The sequence below is a fragment of the Lepidochelys kempii genome, chromosome 10, assembly GCF_965140285.1.
Source record: "Lepidochelys kempii isolate rLepKem1 chromosome 10, rLepKem1.hap1, whole genome shotgun sequence".
Taxonomy (NCBI): Eukaryota; Metazoa; Chordata; order Testudines; family Cheloniidae; genus Lepidochelys; species Lepidochelys kempii.
Window position 1 is genome coordinate 20607255 of NC_136389.1, and position 19811 is coordinate 20627065.

Sequence of the window (19811 nt, forward strand, 5' to 3'; positions counted from 1 at the left end):
GCAGAAAACTTCTGTGATAACCATCATCATTTTCTGTATATGTTTATAAAAAGAATGATTAATTTATATCAGTGGGGGGGAGAGGAATTCAAATATTAGTATCTAATCAAACGATCAATTAAAAACAGCAAAATTTTGCACCTGCTTGGTTGTGAATAAATAAGAAATTAAAAAAATCTGTTCAGATAGCACAGAAAAGGCAATGTCAAAATATTGTACAATGCCACTTAATGTGAAAAATGCTATACATTTTTTACAAACATGTTCCAACTAATTACAAGGCAAATATAAGATAGTTACAATGCCTAAGTTGTGAACTTTGGGCTTTTCCCCTTCTCCCAGTCAAAAAGCCATAGGTTTCTACTTTCTGAAACCAGACTTCAAAATTAGTTTATCCTTGCCCAATAAAGCACTTCAGGATGGCATTATAATCTTGTAATACACAGTTGAGTAATGTATAATATATGGGAGCTTTATTGAGCCTATAAACAAATAGAGCAAAACTGAATGTATAATTTATGTAAACTTTATTTTGTGTAAATTGGGTGAATATTTGAGTAACTTGTATAATATCAGTATTTTGCCTCACATTATGCAGGATACACTGAATGCAGAGTAGGTCATCTTCCTGATTATTATTTTTGTATGCGATTGTCAGACTGGGAAATAGTACGTATTGTAAACCTGAGAGGTGGGATTTTTCAAAAGCTCTCTGTGTCTGCTCCCAATTAATCAGTGACTTAGTGCTTTTGAAAATCCCACCTTATATCATTAAGTTCATACCAGACAGCAGTATGTAGTGCTAGTATTTAATTTATATTAGATAAATTTTGAATATTAACTGTTGATGCCCCAAATTCCATCCTTTTCAGAAAGCCTTGATTGCTGTCAGTAAGCAGAGTGCCAGGAAACAGTGGGAGTGTTAGCTTTGAGCAGAAGGGGAAATCCACTAGTTTTTCCATTCCAGTAACATTTTCACTTCCTCCTTCAGTTTCTGTCTTACTGAAACACAAATTAATGCATGTTTTCATAAACAATCATAAGAGACTCTCTTCATAAAAGAAATAAATCGTGGTAGTTTTGCTACTGATGTATCTTATTTTAAGGAATCTTTTCTTTTCTTAGATATGCCAGTTAAACTGTTTTGAAATGGAGAGATCCAAATAAATGCAAGCCAGACCAGAGCTACAGAAATAGTAATAAAGCTTCCACACATATAGTGTGGACCTCTTTATCTTTTCCATGTTAGTTTATTGTATAAGGCCCTAATTCATGGTAAGCACATGTTTAATTTTGCACATGTGAGTCGTTCCATTTTAATTGTTAAATTTAGTCCATGTGTAGGATCCGTGTGTAAAGGAACATGGGACAATGGGAATTGCCATACTGGATCAAACCAGTGGTCCATCTTGTCCAGTATTCTATGTTTCACAGCAATGTACAAACCCCCCAAATAGAAATGTTTGTGATAAACATGCCCATGGGGGAAGTTTCTTTATAACCCCAGGGATATGTGGTTGATAGGTCTCTGAAGCATGAGGTTTCCTATCTCTTACAAGTTTTCATATCATTTAACGGAACTGCCGATTTCCTTGTTCACACTTCAATTTTTTCCCCTAATTTTTTTCAATAATATCTTGTGGTACTGAGTTGCACAAGGTTATATGGTTCTATTTTTATTCATTCCTGTATTTAGGTTTCTAAAAATATATTAAAAAGGTGCCAATTTAATACTTCAGGTTCCTTTTAACAGATTAGAAGGAAATAAACCTAAAAAAGCAGTTAACCCCACCTACAGCTCCAACAATAACTGTACCTCTCAGCATGCAACCTCTATTCAAAAGCGTGAACATCTGCAAAGTTTTTATATTAGCAGGGAGAAACTAGGACTGCCTGCCTGACCTTTCTTATACTATTAATTGCATTAAACAACCAAGCTTATTTAATTTAGAGAAGACAAATAAGGTGTGATAGGATTGAGGTGTTCAAAAAATTCCAACATGAGAAAAGATTGTATGCCTTCTCTGGTTTTTTGTTGCCTTTCTTTGAACCTTCTATATTTCTGTCGTATCCTTTGAGAGATGGGATGGCCAGAACTGAGCACAGTGCTCAAGGTGAGGGTTTACCGTCAATTTATGTAATGGCAGTATGAGGTTTCACTATCCTTTTCTTAATAAAAACCTAAATCTTATTTGGTTTTTGACTACCATTTTACATTGAGCAGAGGTTTTCATTGAGCTGTCAACAAGGGTGCTTATGTCTCTCTCCTGTGTGGTTGATGGCTTCTAAATTAACAGCCAAGTGTAGGAGTAGTTCAAATTGTTCTATCCCACATGCATTTCTTTGCACTGACCTGCCTTGAATTTAATCTGTTTTTATGTTGCCAATTATCTGGCTTTATTAGGTCCTTTAGAACTTTCTCAGTCTTCTGTAATTGTGATCATTTGGTGTCCTCACAAAACTCTAATGCTAATATTGCTGTATAGTTTGTTTTTGAGCAATATATATATTTAATGCAATATTGATGGTCAATAGTAATGGTCAAACTGCATGTAACTTGTTAAAAATATTGTTTTAATGGCAAGGAATAAGCTAATATATGGCTGATCCTTTCTTCCCAGTGAAGTGGGGGGATGTGACCTGGCATAAAAGTATCCCGAGATCATCTTGAGTTTAATTGAAAAATGTGTTTCACATTAAAAATAAAAATAAAAGTGTTTTATTGTACACATGTGTGCTGTTATTGACATGTGTATTGTCATTACCTCTAATTCAGAACTTTCTTGGGGGCCAGTTCAAGACTGTGGGATTAACTCCTCCAGGAAGTAATGACCATCACAATCTGCACCATCTTCCACATCAAGTACAAGGCACATTTATTTTACCTTGTCTTCTCTAGCATAAACATATAGCAACATGCATATTTAAAAAAAAACAAACCAAATTCTACCCCCTCTTGGTCCCCCACTCCACAAAAACAACCCCCCCCCCACTCCACTTCTCCCTTAGGGAGAGGATGAGAGAACAAATACAGGACAAGTGTTAATCATATTGCTTAATGCACTACTGGAAAATGGTCAGATGTCAGTGCTGAGCATGGTATAAGAACCTATATAGAGTAGAATGGTAGTTAACTGCAATACGGTAATTTGATGGGAGGTTTTTAATAATAAGTAGAATTTGTTGCCAGCAAACTTAAGTTATCTTACACCAGTTACAAATTTATCAATCCTGGAGCACAGGTGTGTTTTTAAAAACGATAGCAGTATGCATCCCCAAATGAAATTTTGGCCTTGCTGTTATAAATGAAATGGTAAATTTGGATGACCTTTTTTTGTGTGTGTGTTAGTGTTAGTGTTAGATTTAGTAGTGAAGGTGGAATCCTGCAAGGATAATTCTTATTACAAATATCTACAGTGAATAGCTTCAGAGAAATTCTGTAGAAGTAACCAAGCTACTAAATTGAAGGGTTACAACAAGCTGGGAAATGATTCATCTATGTTCAAGGTCATAAGCAGGTAATTGTATTGTTTTAGTAAAATAGCATGTCCTATAGATAGGAAACCGTTTATTGTGTGCGCTTAAGTATGAAATAGTAATTATATTGGCTTTAGAATGATATTTGAAAAAACTGGCATAAAAATGTGGAGGTAAGAATAGAAATGATATACATGGTATTCTCTTTAATGACTTTGTGATAGGGAGAGAGGAAAATAGACCAGACATATGAGTTAAGTGTGTTTTTGTATCTTAATATATCTTGCAGAGCCAGTGTTTTGGTACTACGTAAGAGAAGTTTTGAATAAACATGAACTACAGCGCTTCTACTCTCTGAGGACTATTACCACAGATATTGGCAGAGGCCGTGCCTGGCTACGCTGTGCATTAAATGAACATTCTCTGGAAAGATATGTCCATATGCTGCTTGCAGATAAAAATCGACTTAGGTAACTGTATTTTATGACTTAATAATGGAGGAATGCATGCAATTGCAGACTAAGCACTGGCATTTAAAAACGTCTGAAACTAGTAGTAGATGAAGTAGTCCATTTTATTTTAGTTAAACCACTTAGGCCTTGTCTACACTATGAAATTAGGTCAAATTCATAGAAGTTGGTTTTGTAGAAAACATTTTTATACAGTTGATTGTGTCTCCCTCCACACAAATGCTCTAAGGGCACGTAGTCGGCAGAGTGTGTCCACAGTACCGAGGCAACCGTCGACTTCCGGAGCGTTGCACTGTGGGTAGCTATCCCACAGTTCCCGCAGTCTCCGCTGCCCATTTGAATTCTGGGTAGAAATCCCAATGCCTGATGGGGCTAAAACATTGTCACGGGTGGTTCTGGGTACATATCATCAGGCCCCCCTTCCCTCCCTCCCTCCCTCCGTGAAACCAAGGGCAGACAATCCTTTTGCGCCTTGTTTCTTGAGTTACGTGTGCAGACGCCATACCACGGCAAGCATGGAGCCCGCTCAGCTCACCATCACCGTATGTCTTCTGGGTGCTGGCAGACGTGTTACTGCATTGCTACACAGCAGCAGTTTATTGCCTTTTGGCAGCAGACAGTGCAGTATGACTAGTAGCCGTCGTTGACGTAGTCCAGGGTGCTCTTTTAACCGACCTCGATGAGGTCAGTGGCACCTGGGCAAATATGGGAGTGACTCAGCCAGGTCATTTCCCTTTTAAGTTTCGTCTCATGGCAATTCAGTCCTACTGGCAGTCCTAGTGCACTGTCTTTTAATCTGAAGCCAGCAGAAGACGATGGCCAGCAGTCATATTGCACTGTCCTCTGCCGAGCACCCAGGTGATGACAACGGCTAGCGCTCATACTGCATAGTCTGCTGCCAGCATGATGTATAAAGATAGATGAAGTGGATCAAAACAAGAAATAGACCAGATTTGTTTTGTATTCATTTTCTCCTCCCTCCCGCCCTCCGTGAAATCAGCGGCCTGCTAAACCCAGTTTTGAGTTCTATCCTTGAGGGGGCCATTCTGTTTCTCGCAAAGCCACCCCCTTTATTGATTTTAATTCCCTGTAAGCCAACCCTGTAAACCATATTGTTGGTCGCCCCTCCCTCCATCAGAGCAACGGCAAACAATCGTTTCGCGCCCTTTTCCTTGGTTTGCCTGAGCAGGAGCAGACGCCATAGCACAGCAAGTGTGGAGCCTGTTCAGCTCACCACAGCAGTTATGATCATTGTAAACACCTCGCGCATTATCGTGCAGTGTATGTAGAACCAGCACCTGAAAAACCAGGCAAGGAGGTGATGGAAGCATGGTGATGAGGACATGAACGCACTTTTCTCTAAAACCGGGTTCCCCCGCAATTTGGAGATCATGGTGTTAATGGGGCAGGCTCATGCCATGGAAAGCCTATTCTGGGCCCAGGAAATAAGCACAGAGTGGTGGGACCTCATAGTGTTGCAGGTCTGGGATGATTCCCAGTGGCTCTGAAACTTTTGCATGCATAAGGGCACTTTCATGGAACTTTGTGACTTGCTTTCCCATGCCCTGAAGTGCAAGAATACCAAGATGAGAGCAGCCCTCACAGTTCACAAGCGAGTGGCAATAGACCTGTGGAAGCTTGCAATGCCAGACAGCTACCGGTCAGTCGGGAATCAATTTGGAGTGGGCAAATCTACTGTGGGGGTTGCTGTAATGCAAGTAGCCAGCACAATCACTGAGCTGCTGCTATCAAAGGTAGTGACTCTTGGAAATGTGCAGGTCATAGTGGATGGCTTTGCTGCAGTGGGATTCCCTAAGTGTGGTGGGGCTATAGACCGAACGCATATCCCTATCTTGGGACCGGACCACCAGAGCAGCCAGTACATAAACTGCAAGGGGTACTTTTCAATGGTGCTGCAAGCACTGGTGGATCACAAGGGTCGTTTCACCAACATCAACGTGGGATGGCTGGGAAAGGTTCATGACACTCACGTCTTCAGGAACTTTGGTCTGTTTAAACGGCTGCAGGAAGGGATTTACTTCCCAGACCAGAAAATAACTGTTGGGGATGTTGAAATGCCAATAGTTATCCTTGGGGACCCAGCCTACCCGTTAACGCCCTGGCTCATGAAGCCGTACACAGGCAGCCTGGACAGTAGTAAGGAGCTGTTCAACTATAGGCTGAGCAAGTGCAGAATGGTGGTAGAGTGTGCATTTGGACATTTAAAGGGTCGCTGGCACAGTTTACAGACTCTCTCAGACCTCAGTGAAACCAGTATTCCCTTTGTTATTGTTGCTTGTTGTGTGCTCCTCCTTGATGAAAACCCGCCCCCTTGGTTGCCTCTAAATTCCCTGCAAGTCACCCGCCCTCCCCCCTTTGATCACAGCTTGCTTGCAAAGGAAATAAAGTCACTATCATTTAAAAAACATGTATTCTTTATTAATTGATTATAAAAACAGGGAGATAACTCAGAAGGTAGCCCGGGTGGGGTAGGGGAGGAGGGAAGGAAAAGGCCACTTTAAAACTTGCTGAAAGCCAGCCTTCTGTTGCTTGGGCAGTCCACTGGGGTGGGGTGGTTGGGTGCCCGTAGGCTCCCCGCCCGCCCCCGCGTTCTTGCGTCTGGGTGAGGAGGGTATGGAACTTGGGGAGCTCGGAGGGCAGTTAAGTAGGGGCTGCAGTGGTGGTCTGTGATCCTGCTGCCGTTCATGAACCTCCACCAGATGCCGGAGCATGTCCGTTTGATCCCGCAGTAGCCCCAGCGTTGCCTCATGCCTCCTCTGATCTTCCTGCCACCACCTCTCCTCATGTTCATCGGCCACTGTCCTGTACTCTGCTGTTGTGTCCCTCCACACAGCTCTGTCAGTGCCGGACGACTGCATGAGCTCAGAGAACATGTCAGCGCGCGTGCGTTTTTTTCACTGCCTTATTTGAGATAGCCTTTGGGACAGAGGAGGGATGCTTGAAACATTTGCAGCTGCTGGAGGAAAAAAAAGGGAGTGAAGTATTTAATAAGATACATTTTACAGAACAATGGCTATACTCTTTCACGGTGAACAGTATTCACATTGCATAGCACATGTGATTTCGATACAAGGTCGCATTTTGCATCTTATACTGAGTGCCTGCGGCTTTGGTGTTAGAAATCACACACGCAGGGTCGGGCAACAGAATTTGGCTTGCAGGCGGCCATGGTAAGTCATAGTCTTTCGGCTTCTGCAACCTTCATAACAGCAGCCCCCTCCTTTCCCATACCAAGCAAAGCCTGTTGAGTTGGCCATTTAGTGCTGCGGTTTTCCTGTTAACGTGCAGCAGCAAAAACCAAACTAACCCCCTTCCCCCATCTGATTCTCTGGGATGATCGCTTTCCCCCTCCCCCCACCGCCTGGCTGGTATCAGGGAAGATCCCTGCTAGCCAAACGCGAACAGCTCAGCGCCAATGCCCCACCTCTCCTCTCCCCTCCCCGACCCGCCCCCCCCGCATGGCTAACTGCAGGGAGGATTTCTTTTCAGCCACAGGCACAGCTCAGCGCCAATGCCCCACCCCTCCCTGCCCTGCTCCCCTGCGTGGCTAACTGCGGGGAGGATTTCTTTTCAGCCACAGGCAAACAGCCTAGTAGGAACGGGCACCTCTGACTGTCCCCTTAATTAAATTCCCCTGTTTCAAGCAGGTTACCATGAACGATATCACTCTCCTGAGGATAACACAGAGAGATAAAGAACGGATGTTGCATGAATGCCAGCAAACACCGGGACCATACGCTACCAGGCTGTGTCATGCAGATTACTTGCTACTAGCATGGCGTGGTAAAGTGTCCTACCATGGAGGACGGAATAAGGCTGCTCTCTCCAGAAACCTTCTGCAAAGGCTTTTAGAGTACCTCTGGGAGAGCTTCATGGAGATGTTCCTGGAGGATTTCCGCTCCATCCCCAGACATGTTAACAGACTTTTCCAGTAGCAGTACTGGCCACGAATGCATCCCAAGTCCTTGGGGCTACTTAATCATTAAAAAACGCTTGCTTTTATAACATGTATTATATTTAAAAAGGTACACTCACCAGACGTCCCTTCTCCAGCTTCGTTGGGTTGGGAGGGTATTTCAGTCAGGGTGATTTAAAAAAAAGATCCTGGCTGTAGGGGAGAGCGGTGTGCTTTGTGCTCTCCACAACCTCGTCCTCCTCCTCCTCCTCCTCGTTTTCCCCCTCTGCAAAATCCTCAGCCGTGGCGGAGAGTACCCCATCATCAGAGTCCACGGACAGGGGAGGGATAGTGGTGGTGGCCCCCCCTAGAATTGCATGCAGCTCAGCGTAGAAGCAGCATGTCTGGTGCTCAGTCCTGGAGCGTCAGTTTGATTCTTTGGTTTTCTGGTACGCTTGTCTGAGCTCCTTAAGTTTCACACGGCTCTGTGTTGCGTGCCTGATGTAGCCTCTGTCCCTCAGGGCCTCTGAGATTTTTTGAAATGTTTTGGCATTTCGTCTTTTGGAATGTAGTTTTGATAGCATGGATTCCCCTCCCCATACAGCGACCAGATCCAGTACCTCCCGTTCGGTCCATGCTGGAGCTCTTTTTCGATTCTGGGACTGCATGGTCACCTGTGCTGGTGAGCTCACCTGGCCAAACAGGAAATGAGATTCAAAAGTTCCCGGGACTTTTCCTGTACACCTGGCCAGTGCATCCGAGTTCAGAGCGCTGTCCAGAGCGGTCACAATGGTGCACTGTGGGATAGCTTCCGTATCCCAATACCTTTGAATTGTGTCCACGCTAACCCTAATTCGAAAGAGCGATGTCAATTTCAGCGCTAATCCCCTCGTTGGGGAGGAGTACAGAAATCGGTTTTAAGAGCCCTTTATGTCGAAAAAATGGCTTCGTTGTGTGGACGGGTGCAGGGTTAATTCGGATTTAATGCTGCTAAATCAGACATAAACTCGTAGTGTAGACCAGGCCTTAGTATCACACTTCTAACTGCTGTTTTAAATTTTTTGTAGCCAACTGTATACTATACAATTTATTTTATAGTCTGTGATCCAAAGCATTCTAAAAATTTCAGTGGCTAGTGCTGAGGATAGGAAATAATGGACAATGGAAGACATAATCCCAACTATACATATAAAATGATGGGGTCTAAATTAATTGTTACTGTTCAAGAAAGAGATCTTGCAGTCATTGTGGATAGTTTTCTGAAAACATGCACTCAATGTGAAGCTTCAGTGAAAAAAAGGTAACAAATGTTGTGAATCACTAGGAAAGGGACAGATGATATTATATATGGCCTCTGTATAGATTCATTGTACACCTACATCTTGCATATTGCGTGCACACCTGGTCACCCCATCTCAAAAAAGATATTTTGGAATTGGAAAAAGTACAGAAAAGGGAAATAAAAATGATTATGGGTATGGAACAGCTTGCATATGTGGAGAGATTAATAAGATTGGGACTATTCAGCTTGGAAAAGATATGACTAAGGGGAGGATAGGATAGAGGTCTATAAAATCAGGACTGGTGTGGAGAAAGTAAATAAGGAAGTGCTATTTATTCTCTCTCATAACACAAGAACTAGGGGTTACCAAATAAAATTAATAGGCAGCAGGTTAAAAACAAAAGGAAGTATTTCTTCACACAACACAACTTGTGAAACTCTTTGTCAGAGAATGTTAGGAAGGCCAAGATCATAGCAGGGTTAAAAAAAGAACTAGATAAGTTCATGGAGAATAGGCCCATCAATGACTATTAGCCAGGGTGGGCAGGGATGGTGTCCCTAGCCTCTGTTTGCCAGAAGCTGGAACTGGGCCACAGGGGATGATTACTAGATGATTGCTTGTTCTTTTCATTCCCTCTGAAGCGCCTGACATTGGCCACTGTCAGAAGACAGGAGACTGGGCTATATGGACCATTGGTCTGATCGAGTACGGCTGTTATGTTTTTATGATTTTGGACTCAGGATTCAGGGCTCTGTCAGACTTAAAGGAAGCCATTTAATCACTATGTCTCAACTTATTTGTAAAAAGGGTCTAGTGTGCTATAGAAGTGTTAAGGAATAATTTAACGTGCACTTTGTAATCGTCAGATGAAAGGCACTATGGAATTGTGTAACGTTATTGATTTTACATTTAATCACATTCAGTTCTATATGACATACTTTTGTGCTTTTCTCCAACCTGCTTAGAACCTCCTGTAGCTGAAGATTCTCAGCAATATCTGTTATCCTTCCAGTGGCTGTCATCCATAGATTTTTGGGCCTTATCCTACTCCTGTTGAATTCAATAGAAAGATTTCCTTTTAATATCAAGCAGTTTGCTCCCCTTTCTAAATCACTTTATGGGTGTAGCAAGCAAGATCATTCCGAGCAGTAAGCTGTGGGGGACCCACTTTTCGACTCCATAGAAAAAGACTTCCTTCCATCTGCTCTGACTTCCTCTAGCCTTCCTGCTAGCTAGTTAACATTCCACATCTCAGATCTTTCACAAACGCGTTCAGTTTTTTACTTAACCTTCAAGTTTTTTATTTGGTATCTTATCAAATCTCTAAGAGAAGTATTGTTATTTGTACAGTGGTAGTGCCTATACAGAATAAAGAAAGAAGTAGATTCAGGGTTATGATAGTGTGACCCAAGGACTTCTTGATGCCAACTGGGAGAGGGCCTGGGGTACAGGGATACCCTGGATTCACCGAAAGAATGACATTCAAGGTCTTTAGTGACAGACTGTGTCACAGTGGTCATAATCATTGTGAGATGTATATATGGAAAATATGCGAAGAGTTATGTGTAAATATGCTGAAAGTTATGTTCTCTAGCCTTGTAGTTAAAGGCGGATAACTCAAAGGTAGCATGCTTTAAGAGAAACTTCTCCAAACAGAAGGTGGGGAAAAACGTCTCCCCCTGGTGGACCACTTTGTATTGTGTGTCTTGCAACAGATGTCTGTTAGAATACTGAGTCAAATGCTAATGAAAAGCTTGTGGAGACTTCATAAGGAAATGAACAGGAAGAGGTAAATAGTGGGGAGTGGGATGGGAACCTTCTTTTCTGATGAAGATCAAAAGTCTGATCTGGTGTATCTGTTTAACTATTTGTTTCTAGTTTCAGAGTGGTAGCTGTGTTAGTTTGTATTAGCAAAAACAACGAGGAGTCCTTGGGGCATCTTAGAGACTAAGAAATTTCTCTGGGCATAAGCTTTCGTGGGCTAGAACCCACTTCATCAGATGCATGGAGTGGAAAATACAGGAGCAGGTATAAATACATGAAAAGATGTGAATTGCCTTACAAAGTGTGAGGTTAGTCTAACGAGACAATTCAGTTGACATCAGGATACCAAGGGAGGAAAAATAACTTTCGAGGTGTAATGAGAGTGGCTCATTTCAAACAGTTGACAAGAAGGTGTGAGTAACCATAGGGGGGAAATTAGGTTTAGGGTTTATAATAACCCAACCACTCCGAGTCTTTATTCGGACCTAATCTGATGGTGTCCAGTTTGCCAATTAATTCCGGTTCTGCAGTTTCACATTGGAGTCTGTTTTTGAAGTTTTTTGTTGAAGAATTGCAGCTTGTAGGTCTGTTGTTGAGTGACCAGGGAGATTGAAGTGGTGTTCTATTGGTTTTTGAATGTTATGATTCTTGATGTCAGATTTGTGTACATTTATTCTTTTGTGTAGAGACTGTCCAGTTTGGCCAATGTACATGGCGGAGGAGCCATGATGGCATATCAAGCCCACGAAAGCTTATGCCCAAATAAATTTGTTAGTCTCTAAGGTGCAACAATGACTCCTTGTTGTTTGTTTCATTTGAATCTCTGTTCTTTGGTTATAGTGAAAACAAGAATAAGTTTATTAACGTATCAGAGTGCTGTGGGTTAAGCAGAGTTGTGATCATGAGAGGAATCAAATACCTTGGTATATACTATTCCTTTGAGAGTGGAGAATCTGAGAGTTCTGTGAGTATTTCGTGGACTAACGTCTGGGCACTCCAGAGGGACATTCAGAGGACTCAGGGATTCATATGAGCCTATTGCTAACCTGCACAGATAGGCTTCTGGAGACCTGGAAGACAGTGTGTGTGTGTGTTGCCAGAGGCTGTTAGAATCAGGGAGCTGATCCACAGCAGGCACAGACCTCACACCAAGGGCAGGTGGTAGCAAGATGCCTCACAACCCTGGGTACCCTCCCTGGGAAGCATCACAGACAGGAAAAGGCTGGGTTCAGACAGGAGAAATCATGTATAGATCAAATAGTAGCATATCTTGAAAGAGCTGTTGATAGTGATAGTCGCTGTGTTAAATGAATTATGAAGATTTCAAAAATGCCTTTGGAACAGAGGATCGAACAGTTTTATGGAAGTTGCTATGCCATTATGTTATCCTTCAAAAATGTGTGAACATTCAGATGTATTATGACTAAGGATATGATTCTGTCACTGATTCCATGACTTTCTGGGACCTCTGTGACTTCTTCCAGGGCAGGGCTGGAGCAGCTGTCAGCCCTGGGGCTGTTAGAGCAGCGGCTTCCGGGCTGAAGCAGCAGCTGGGGTTGGGTCAGCCACTGGGGCTGGAGAAGCGGCAGTCAGACCCTGCCGCCTCGGAGCAGCTGGCCGGTGGTCAGTTCTTGAGCTGCTGGCTGGTGGTCAGCCTCCCTGGGGCTGGAGAAGCACCGGGGGTAGGGCAGCTGCTGGGGGTCAGCCCCCAGCAGCACTTGGTTGTTAGTCCCCCTCCCCTCAGGGTATTTTTAGTGAAAGTCAGGGACAGGTTGTGGGCTTCTGTGAATTTTTGTTTGTTGCCTGTGACCTGTTCCTGACTCTTAGTAAAAACACCAGTGACAGAATCTTAACCTTAATTATGACATGCCAGGAAACACACAACAGTGAATTGATTTAACCATTCAAGGTTACTATGGGCATCAGAAAAGGATGTCTTGTGTCATCCATGATCTCTTTATTGATAGTCGATTGGGTAATGAGAGACTACAGAACAACCAAGGGGCATATAATGGACTTCCACACTGAAGTTAGAGGACCTTGATTTGCAGATTACATCAATTTGCTATCCCATACCCATCAAGAGATGCAAGCCAAAACAAATGATCTCCTGGCCTATGCACATAGGTTGCAAATCAACATAGAGAAAACAAAAAACATAAGTATCAACACAACAAGAAACACCAATAATACTTTCTAAGACTGACTTAGAAGAAGTCTGATAGTTCACATATCTTGGCAGCCTAGTAAGACATTAAAGCTAGAATAGTGAAATCCAGAAATGCCAAAGCTGATCTGGAAAAACAGAAATCTTGGCCTCTGAACTAAACTTTGAATATTTAACGTGATTATAAAATGAGTTTTACTATACAGTGCTGAAACGTGAAGTCTTGTTAAGACCTTGATGAAAACTTGGAGTTTAGACAGTAACAGCTGTCTTAGACAAATCCTCTATGTCAGATGTCGAGAAAAAAATCACAAACAAAGAACTCTGGAGGAGGACAAAACAGAAACTGATAGGACAGGAAATTATGGAATGAAAATGGAGGTGTCTAGGACATACATGCAAGAAAGACCCCAATAACATGATGAGACAGGCATTGAACTGAAATCTCCAAGGCAAGAGATGATGAGGCAGACTCAGGATAACAAACATGGAAATGCACAATAGAAGCAGAATTGAAAGCTGTCAAAATGACATTGGAAGACGTTAAGATTGCAGCAGAAGACGGGAAAAGATGGAAGGCAGCCGTTAAGGCCTTGTGTTCTGCGTGGGGTGAAGGTAAGGGAGAGAGCAAGCTCCCGAACGAGTCTAAATGCCTTAGTCAGGATTGGGCACCATTCTTCTGGGTACTGTACATACACATTATATGACAGTCCTTGATCTGAAGAGTCAAAATCTAATAATCAACACAGATAATTAGTAGACATGCAAAATGTTACAAACTACAAAATTTTGTTTTCTTCCCTTTATTTATTTTACAGTTTATAAGAACGCAGTCTCAATTTTTTGACCCAATAAATTTTTTGCTATCCCATTCTTTAACCATCCATTTAATGTGTAATGTGCTTGCTAAGGAAAGGTTTAGCCCAACATGTTTAGTTAACAGTCTCTTGCCTATTACTTACAGGAATCACATCAACCTCTCTTTGATTCTTTAGTGCCTTTACATCCAGGTTGAGTAAGGCCTAAATAATTTGCTTGGTCCTGATCATTGCTCAACAGCTCAGTTTTTTTACACAGGAGATCTTGCTCTGTTCTGATTATTTGTTTATATCTATCCTTTCTAACTTGATCCAAAATGGTTTGGTAGCTATAGGTGAAATGTTGGATTTCTCAAATATGGCAACTACATGGATATGCAGTGATAAGTGATATGGTTGTTAATATAGCTGTTTATCCAGAAGTAATTGCTAGTATTACTATAAACTTAGTCTTACAGCAGAGAGATTCCTGATCTGAATGACTTGCATCTTATTGGAAAATGCGAAGGTCAAAGGCAGGCTATTTCATTTAACTCTCACTATTCACTGTTCTACAACTCACATTTGAATAGGCTTCACTGCTTTTAGTTTAGAATTGCCTAGAGTTTATATTACTCTTCCTCCCATCCAGTGCATATCAGGCTCTTTAAAGGGCCACTGCAGTTTGTATTTGGATCAGCTGACGTATCTGAGCCTCTGTGCAGCTGATATGTGCCATGTTTCCTCTTTTTAAAAACAATGTATGTTAAATAAAGAGTATGCAGCAATGTGGCTTTACGTTTATCTTTCAATCTATAGTGTCTTCTATGAAGACTGGTCTTTTATGATGGATGAAGAACGTTCTAGTATGATCCCTACGATGGCAGCTGGTAAGCCTGGACATTTTAAGGCAAACTCTGAATGATACTGTTGTGAGAGAGACTTCATTTTTGGGATGTGCTTATTTCTGTCGTAATTGCAAAGCACTTTGTAAAATAATGAGTTGGGTGCTGTTGGTGAGACAAGTGCTGGTTCATTTTATGTACTCAGAAATGGGGCATTCATAACATTGGATATTGGCACCAGCTTAAATTACAGAGGGAGTACTGAGGTTTTGTATGTCTCTACGTGGTGGAAATACTTTGTGTGGGAGCTTTAACTTTTTGCTTACAAACCTTTATCTTTAAAAATTGTAGTTTATATTGCTGTATCAGTACACCAGCAAAAAAGAAAATAATTAGGAGATGTTATTCATAAGAGGACTGACTTATATTTTTTTTTAACAGCAAAACAACTTAAAGCAGCATTTTGACAATGTGTGCAATGCAGTAGGCTTACTTGACTGCATACTATTTCTTGAATTGCATCCAAGATCATAGGGAATTGAACTTTGGTCTGGCAAGTCCAAGTTAATGTTCTAGTCACTGGACCATCCTTCCTCTGTGTAATGTTCCTTCTTATTTATTTTTGTTACATTAATGCCTAAAAGCCATAGTCATGGCCTAGGACTCCATTGTACTAGCCACTGTACAAGCAACAAAAAAGACAGTCTGTGCCCCCAAAGAGTTTACAGTCTCAGTATAAGAAAAGAGCCAACAGGTGGATAGGGAACAGTTGTACAGGGAAACAAAGACAGTGCTGGTCAACATGATAGGCAGCGGTCTCTGCAAACCAGCAGTCTACCTGTTGTCGAGGTGTTGGTTTTTTTTTTTTTTTTGGAGGCATTACAACAAAGGAGAATTTTTGAGAAGGATTTTCAAGGAGGGTAATGAGTTAGTTTTGCGGATATTTATTGGGAGCTCCGTCTAAACATCAGGGGCAGCATGGGAGAGAGCACAGAGATGCTTGTGAGAAAATGTATGGGTTGATCATAGGCGAGCATCAACATCTTAATAGTGAATGCAAGATCATAGGTAGCATCCAGATAGACCCTGAAGGGCCTTGGAAGTGATGACAAGCAGCTTATGTTGGATGTGATAGAGCTGGTGGAAGGATGTAAAGAGAGGGATGACATGGTCAAAGCAACAAGCTAGGAAAATGATCTTTGTAGCAGCATTCTGAATGGATGTAAATTGGGCAAGATTGTATTTGTGAAAGGCAGAAAGAATGATGTTGGAGTGATTGAAATGCTAGTTGAGAGCTTGGATGAGAATTTTTTAGCTGCATGGGTGGATAAGAAAGGCCATATCTTAGAGATATAATACATAAAGAATTGGCAAGATTTAGATATAGCCTAGATGTGAGGACCTAGAGAGAGTTCTGAGTTGAAGATGATGCCCACATTAGGAGCCTAAGTGACAGGCAGGTGGAGGTGTTGTCCACAGTGATCAATAAAGGAATTAGTGGGGATGGTTGGAGGAGGGATATGATTAAGAACTCTGTTTTAGCCATGTTAAGCTTTGGGTGATGGCTAGACGTTCACAAGGCAATGTCAGAGAGACAGGATGATATTTTAATTGGACAGAAGGAGACAGGTCCAGAGGAGAGAGGTAGATCTGTGAGTCATCAGCACAGATCTTCCACTATGTCATATTTGAGATAGTATGTGATTAGTGAATTACAGAAGGAGGCAGTGTTAAAATCTACTCTTCATTGTGGATTTATTTTTACACTTCCTCATTGCAGCCTTAATGTTCTATTAATTTCATTTGTGTATGAAATATCATTGCAAATACGCACTCAGTTATGTTATTGTATGGTTTTTCTTTTTGCTTTATCTATAGGTCTGAACTCCATTCTTTTTGCAATCAACATCGACAACAAGGACTTAAATGGGCAGAGCAAATGCACTCCTACCGTCTCTGATCTTTTAAAAGAATCCACGCAAAATGTAACCTCATTGCTGAAGGAATCCACCCAAGGTGTTAGCAGCCTTCTAAGAGAGATAACAGCATCCTCTGCTGTTTCCATTTTAATAAAACCCGATCAAGACTCTGACCCACTTCCAGTTCTATCAAAGAATGTTAGTGTTGGTAAGCATTTTGGGGATACTAACATAATTAAAAAGTATATAAAGTGCTCAAATATTTAATTTTTTTAAATTAAGAAAGACTCTAAAAGAATAAATTATTTAAATAATTAAAGATATTTGTTACACATAATTTAAATATATTATAATTTAAATATATAATATATAATTTAAATATTATTCTATTAAAACTGGTAGGTTCATTTTTTAGAAAAGTAAATGTTTGGAAATGTTGGTGCAAGGGAAAATGAAAAGCTCTTCTGTATAATGGATATGTGCATTGCGCTATTTGTATCTCTGGGAGCAGAAAATTATAATCTCTTGAAGATTGTTTTGGATTTTTCACTTGAAATTTGTTATGGCACACTTCTAAATCATTGTAAAATACCTGGCAGATGCTACTTGGCCTTCCTGTATCACATATGATACATTATAGCTCAAAGATATCTCATCATGGAATAGGGATTATAAAGTATAATTCTATAGTATGAGACAATATATACATGTTTAAGAAAAGTTTTGTTAATGAGTTCCAATAGTTCATGGATTAGGGACCCAATCTTATGGGGTTCCAGGGGCTTCTGATTATTTAGTTTTAATCTTTCTATCTACCCAATGGGATTAGTGCTCAAACTAGAAGATACTATCAGAAATGCTTAGTTTTGCAGTTCTTAAACTGGATTTGTGTCTCCAGAGATAACATGCTTGTTAACAGCAAAAATGTTTTTAAATAAATAAATAATATATAGAGATGAGAAATAACAGACCTCAAACCTATTGTCCCTCTGCAAATTTGCGTACACAGAGTCAATTCCTTACCTTTCTCTAAAAGTGCAAAGTTTCAAAAAGTTCAATGAATAGAAGATTGTTGTGAGCGGAATAGATCTGGACAAGGAGAAGTCTGGAGATAAATGTGAGAAGGGACGGACAGGCAGTCGAAACAAAAGTGAAACTATTTGAGCAGCATATTCCAGAAGTCTTGAGGTCTTTGAGTGTAGCCTTCATTGATTTTAGATCTACCATACCATTCTCTCACTAGAAGGAAAAACCCATAATGGCAGCAGGCCGTAAAAGAGACCTAATTTGGGAATATTTTAAAGAAGTTCCTCTACCTGTTGGTAAGACAGGCATGCGTGCAAAATGCAAACAGTGCAACAAAGAAATGCAAGGTCGGGTTTCGCGAATGAAACAACATCATGAGAAGTGTTCCCTCTCAGGAGGAAGCTGCTTTGAAGATGATGAAAGGAACATGTCTGAACATGCAGTATCTTCAGGTTGGTAAACTTTTTGCGTACTTCTTCCTTAAGGACTGCCTGTCTTCCTTCTGGACTATTCTTGAATTCTCATGTTTGAGCAAAAAATGTAGTTGTTACTCTGTGGTACTATCATTTTAGATGCAGTTGTGATAAAAAAATAAATAGCTGAAATAGGCAGATCTTCCTTTTACAGTTTCACCTTTAAAGTAGTAATGAGTGACAGTGAATGCAATGAGTAATACTAAATGAACAGTATGGTAATAATAATTAAATAACTGTATTGACTTATTTTGTTTAGGAGAATCCATCCTCAACATACGGGATTCCGAAGACTATCCACGTTCAAGATCACCATAATTTTCTATAGTTTCAGAATTATCTGCCAATTATAGTGTTTCAGTCACATCATGTATGTCAAATAGCCAGAGTATATGACTTGTAGCAAAAAGAAAAAAAAAATCTCCATCATCCAGAAACAGCCATAGATAAGTTTGTGATAAGAACCAGCAGATTATATAAAGTGGTAATGGATGAAAAAATTGCCTGGTTTGTTTATGTAACAAACTGCTTTCTGTGTGATTGAGAACCCACACTTCATTAACATGGTTCAGTCATTAAGACCAGGAAACAGTCCACCCAACAGAGCAGCAAGTTGCTGGATTAAGTGCATGAAAGAGAAACTGAGCAGTGTGCAAAAGGTTAGAGGATAAAATTGTTAACCTGAGTCTTGATGGGTGAGCAATGTTCATAATGATCCTGTTGTATGTGCTTGCGTAACAATAGAAGAAGGGAATGTCTTCCTTACAGAAACAATTGATACATCAGGAAATGCACACACAGCAGAATGCTTACAAGAAGGAGCTGTAAAAGCTATAACAAACTGTGAAAAGAAATCTAAATGTCTAGTACACAGCTTGGTCACAGACAATGCTCCAAAAGTATGCAAGATGAGAAGAAATTATTTTGAAGAGAGTCCCAAGCTAATAACATACAGTTGCATTGCTCATTTGATGTACCTCCTAGCCAAAGACTTCAGTGTTCCAGAAATAAAGGCTAATGTTGAAATTTCAAAGTACTTCCTTAACAGCCACTTTGCAGCAGCTGCTCTGAAAAAAATGGGAGGAACCAAGCTAACTCTCCCACAAGACGTGCGATGGAACTCAGTATATCCAGAAGTGGCCTAATCTGACAACAGTTTGTGAATAAATTTGTGAAAAAATAGATGGCACTGTCACAGCCAAAGTTCTCAACACTGGGCTTAAGAGAAATGTTGAACATATGCTGAGTACCCTGAAGCCTATTTCTGTGTTCTTGAATAAAATTCAGGGAAATAGCTGTTTTATTGCTGATGCTGTTGAAATTTGGAAGGAACTGAGTGAGATCTTAAAAAGAGAAATATGCAATGACAGAGTTAAATTACAAGCATTAAAAAAAAAATGGGACAAGCACTATCTCTAGCTCATTTTCTTGCAAATATTCTCAATACTTGGTACCAGGGTAAAACCTTAACTGCTGAAGAAGAGGAGTTGGCTATGACATGGACATCCAGCAATCATTCTTCCATAATGTCAACTATAATAAACTTCAGCGCTAAGGGTGAACCATTCAAGAAATATATGTTTGCTGATGATGTTTTAAAGAAAGTCACACCAGTGAACTGGTGAAAGTCACTTAAGGACTTGGATTCCGAGACTGTTGAAGTGATAATCTCAC

General features: G+C 40.8%; 1 protein-coding gene across 1 annotated transcript in view; it reads left to right on the top strand.

Moving 5' to 3' along the window:
• Positions 1-19811, top strand: part of SNX29 (sorting nexin 29) — a 454788-nt gene that overhangs the window by 26372 nt on the left and 408605 nt on the right. The window contains 3 exon segments of the mRNA XM_073362374.2: positions 3767-3947; positions 14694-14764; positions 16598-16846. Of these exon segments, the coding sequence (XP_073218475.1) occupies positions 3767-3947; positions 14694-14764; positions 16598-16846 (501 nt within the window).